The sequence below is a fragment of the Palaemon carinicauda genome, chromosome 14 (genome assembly GCF_036898095.1).
Source record: "Palaemon carinicauda isolate YSFRI2023 chromosome 14, ASM3689809v2, whole genome shotgun sequence".
Taxonomy (NCBI): Eukaryota; Metazoa; Arthropoda; class Malacostraca; order Decapoda; family Palaemonidae; genus Palaemon; species Palaemon carinicauda.
In genome coordinates, this window is record NC_090738.1 from 15,530,079 (window position 1) to 15,535,078 (window position 5,000).

The window sequence follows — 5,000 nt, forward strand, 5'->3', positions numbered from 1 at the left end:
ACGCTAGTGCCCGCCTACTCATGCTAGTGCCCTCCTACTCCGCCAGTGGAGCTCTCGTGGGATTATCAGGGGGTGGAGCTCTCGTGTGATTAAGGGGATTAGGGGGTATATAAATTGAGGTCCGAGGACACTCCTAGCCATTCCAGAGTTCGCCAGCGAGGAGACAACATGCCTAAACTGAAGCAGCCAAAGGGAAGGGGGAGGAAAATGGACGTGATGGAGGAGACTGCAGATCGAGATTCTCCTCATTCATCATTTTCAAGTCTCGATATGGTCATCCCGGAGACACAGCAGTATACAAGCCAGAGCCAGGTATCCTGTGATGACGATTTAAAGAAGAAGCGGGTTCGGGTGTCTAAGAAGGACATCCCTGACTACCAGTGGACGGAAGAGACGGAGACTACGTTGGCCGACCTTGTCAAGGAGAACCCCATGCTCTTTGACAAGAAACACAAGGAGTGGATAAACAAGGTGTTGAAGGACAGCAGGTGGGCATATATAGGAAGCCAGCTGGAACCTCCTGCCACTGCTGCCCAGTGCAAAAAACGCTACGAAAACTTGAGGACGAGGGTTGGCAAAATTATGAAGAAGGAGAAGAAGAGTGGAGCTGGCCAAGCCCAAAGGAGTGGCCGTGATGACTTCATCATGGACACTTGGTCGTTCCTCATACAGCACATCGTCCGGGGAGAGACAGTCGCCAGTGAGGAGTTTCGTGGCTCCGAAGGAGGTGCCACGACAGCCAGCGAAGTCGACGATGACGTGAGGTCGACGGGGACTCGCAGCCAGGCATCTACCACCACCAGGAAGGACAAGGGGAAGGGGTCCTGCCGAACACTTGACACCTCTCACAGCGACACCTATGTGTCGGAGAAGGATTTCAGCAATATATTGAGGAATGTGAGTATTAATTTTTTTTGACATATGCTATCTGTTGCATTAAAATGCTGTACTAAATTGTTTCAATGTTTGTTACATATATACATATATATAATATATAATATATTTTTATAATATTTTTTATGTTTCAGCTTGTGTCGAAAGCTGATTCGTCAACCCCAACGTTTATGGGCCAGCACAAGATTGTGCACGATTTTTCGTGCCTGCTGGAAGGCTACATGCGTGCCATCCCAGTACACCGATGGCACGAATTCCAAATAGAGTGCCTCAATCTCACACAACGTTACAGGGACGAGACTCAGGTCTTGCAGCAGGCACAGCAACAATCCTCAGAGACCTGGGCAGGCCCACAGCAACAGCAACCTTTACAGCCCCCTGTGCATCCCCCTGTGCATCAGCAACCCCCTCAGCAACAGTCACCTTGGCAGCCCCCTCACCAGCAGTCAACTTGGCAGCCCCCTCACCAGCAGTCACCTTGGCAACCCCCTCACCAGCAGTCACCTTGGCAACCCCCTCACCAGCAGCAACCTTGGCAGTCCCCTCAACCAGGACCCTCGCATGCACAGCCAGAGCAGCAGCAGCAGCATCGTCCAGCCAGTCATAACTGGGTGCCGCAGTCAAGCCCTTCTTCCTTGCCCCGTACCACGGAGTGGCACCCAGGGATGCCAACTCCACTGTCATCCACCCCTGTCCAGGTGACCTCGCCATCAGTGCCAGTGTCGTCACCCACCCTTGTCCAGGCTCCTTCACCAGCACCTTCATTAACGTCGCTGTCGGCGGCATTCAAAAGTCCATTGACCTTCCCTGTCCTGACCCCGGGGACCATCGACAGCAGCCTTGAGGAAGCCATGACACCCTCACCCCTCTACTCGTCCAAGGAGCTTGATACCCCACCAGTCAAGGACAAGGAAATTTAAATAGTGTAAAATATTTGTACATAATTGAAGTGTGATACTTGTATATATATGTTGTTTTAATGTAAATAAACTATTTATATATTTACAAACACTTTTCATCTATTTCCTTAAAATACAAAGAAAGAAACAGTAAAGTAAAAAATAATAAAAGTGAAGAAAAATAAACCCCCCAAAAAATTTATATTTGCTGTCTTAATGTGGAAAAAAAATGATATCTTATTTCAAACTATTTTTATCTTTATAATGAAGAGAAGCAAAAAGGAAACGAAAAAATTAATGAAAATGAAAGAAAAATAAAGCTAATATGTTTTTATATTTGCTGTCTTAATGTGAAAAAATAATGGAAAGTTGAGTATTATCTTTACTATGTATAAATGTAAGCTCTTGTCATTTTGAATGAAATCAAAAGTGATATTAACGTAAACAAGAGCTGTTGCCTACCGGAGGCATCCAGGATGCTATCGCTCGCTCTTATGGGTCATTTAGTTTGCTAGAGCGACGTTCCCAGTTTGTTTTGCTTTAATAATCTAGCTATTTAGCTCCGCATAAAATGCTTATATTGTTAGCTCGGGGATTTCGACACGATCGAGGTAACGATCCTGCCTTTGTTGACGTATTGTCGCTATAGGCAAATTTTTTTAAGTTTGCTGTTTTTCATGTAAAAATGAAATGATGTCTTATTTCATGCACACACTTATTTTCATCTATTACCAATCAAGATGCACATTTTTTGTTTTAAATAAAAATGAAATGAAAAATAAACCCTAGAAATTTTTAAGTTTGCAGTTTTCATGTAAAAATTAAATGATGTCTTAATTCATGCACACACTTATTTTCATCTATTTACCAATCAAGATGCACATTTTTTGTTTTAAATAAAAATGTTATGAAAAATAAACCCAAGAAATTTTGAAGTTTGCTGTTTTCATGTAAAAATTAAATGATGTCTTAATTCATGCACACACTTATTTTCATCTATTACCAATCAAGATGCACATTTGTTTTAAATAAAAATGTTATGAAAAATAAACCCAAGAAATTTTGAAGTTTGCTGTTTTCATGTAAAAATTAAATGATGTCTTAATTCATGCACACACTTATTTTCATCTATTACCAATCAAGATGCACATTTGTTTTAAATAAAAATGTAATGAAAAATAAACCCAAGAAATTTTGAAGTTTGCTGTTTGAATGTAAAAATAAAATGCTTTCTTAATAGTTGTACATATTTTATGTCTGCTATTTATATGCAAATCAAATGCTTTCTTATAGAAACTAAAATAAAGGGCCACAAAAAATACAAACGAAAAATATACGTTTCTTTTATTTACAAGATGGAACAACTATACAGCTCATGGAGGTACTACAATTTTTTCTTGCCAAGGGACAGCACCAGCAGGGGACATGTAGTAATGTGAAAGGTAGTCTCGCTGATCCTTTGCATCCTTCTGGATATGATGGCCGGGTAGAGTCATCAGCCCCTGCAGGTTTTGCTCATTCCTCCATGCACCAGGGATCAGAGCATGTGTGTCCGGATCTTCGTAGTCCACTTCTGACAAAGCACCTGGGTATTTGATGAGGACGAGGTTGTGCAGGACACAGGCACACATGGTGATCAGGTTGATGGTGCTGGGCTTCTGCTGCATAGTCGTCAAGAAGCAACGGAACCTTTGACTTAAAATTCCAAAGGCATTCTCAACGACACGTCGGGCACGAGACAACCTGTAGCTATATATGCGTTCTCGTAGGACTTGTGACCGATGGGAGAATGGTTTCATCATCCAGGTTCGTAGAGCAAAGGCGTCATCCCCAACGAAGTGATAGGGCACTGGGTGGTCATCATTAGGGAGTGGTTCTGGTTGAGGCACTCCAGCTATGTTGTCTTCTACAGCATCATGCAGAGAACAGTTGCTCCATGTTCCTCCATCCGACGCACCACCCTCTGCCCCAACATCCACATAGAGGAACCTGTAGGAAGCATCTGCGACTGCCATCAGTACAATGCTGTGGAAGCCCTTGTAGTTGTAGTAGTAAGAGCCAGCATTGGGTGGCTTCCTTATGGCAATGTGCTTTCCGTCCACAGCCCCCAGACAGTTGTGGTAATTCCATCTGGAGCTGAATCTGGCAGCAACTTCCTTCCAGGCCTCTTCAGTTTTGGGGCAACGCAGCACTTCGTCCTTGTAGGCAGCGATGATGGCTTTACACACCTCTGGTATTAACTTGCTGATGGTACTTGCTTCAACCCTGAAGCTGTACTGTAGACTTTGATAGGAATTTCCAGTGGCTAAAAAGCGGAGGGTAACAGCAAGCTTGAGTCCAACTTGAAGCGGTTCCCTCATGAAAGTAGACTGCTTCAGGAGGTGCGGGGTTAACTTCTCAACCATCTCTTGAAACAGGTCAGGTGTGATTCTGAGGTAATTTTTGTAGCCCTTTGGATCTTCCTTGTGGAGTTCAGTCAATAGACTGTCATAGTGTCCAAACGAGTGCCTTCTGGTTAACCATTCCCTGACCCACACTTTCCTTTGTATCTTTCTTCGAGGTAGGGTGGGCTTTTGTTTCTCTTTTTCCTTTGCCAGCCTTTTCTGATGCAGTCCAACAAATGCTACAGCAGCTGCTAGGTATAGGTATCTTCTTCTCAATGCAATGGTGTCTCTGACAGTAAGCATGTTGTCTCGTCTGATGCCAATCCAAGAATGTCCTCGGGTTGGAGAAGCCCCGTTTTTATATGGAGTGGCCAATTCGTGAACTGGCGTGAACTGGCGTGAACGATGCGGAAACGATGCGGAATGATGAGTGAACTCGCGTGAACGATGCGCGAACTACGCGTGCCAATTCGTGCCATCGCGTGAACGTCGCGTGAACGTCGCGTGAACGATGCGCGAACTGGAGTGAACTGGTCGTGAACAGTGCGCGAAAAACACCAGTGCGTGCCAAAAAGTGGCACGCACTGGCGCGCATCAATGCGTGCCAGTGCGTGGCAAAAATGCGCGCAAGTGTCAGGGGGGCTTTAGAGTGATTCAAGGGTGTGGGGTTTGTTCTTGTGACATCCCGCCACAATATATATATATATATATATATATATATATATATATATATATATATATATATATATATATATATGTATGTATATATATATATATATATATATATATATATATATATATATATATATATATATATATATTA

The 5,000-nt window shown here is 43.4% G+C and overlaps 2 protein-coding genes across 2 annotated transcripts in view; both read left to right on the top strand.

The window, feature by feature from the left end:
• LOC137653445 (drebrin-like protein) overlaps positions 1–5,000 on the top strand; it is a 187,524-nt gene that overhangs the window by 86,674 nt on the left and 95,850 nt on the right. The window lies entirely within an intron of this gene.
• On the top strand, positions 30–1,814 carry LOC137653820 (uncharacterized). The gene is made up of 2 exons (XM_068387470.1): positions 30–897; positions 1,029–1,814. Exons 1-2 carry the CDS (start codon positions 169–171, stop codon positions 1,812–1,814), a joined length of 1,515 nt encoding a protein of 504 aa, XP_068243571.1. The 5' UTR covers positions 30–168.

Excerpts from the sequence above, each read along its gene's own strand:
- LOC137653820 (XM_068387470.1), top strand. The coding sequence starts at position 169 with ATGCCTAAACTGAAGCAGCCAAAGGGAAGGGGGAGGAAAATGGACGTG. Across the intron at positions 898-1,028 it reads TCAGCAATATATTGAGGAAT|CTTGTGTCGAAAGCTGATTC; the intron begins GTGAGTATTAAT and ends TTTATGTTTCAG.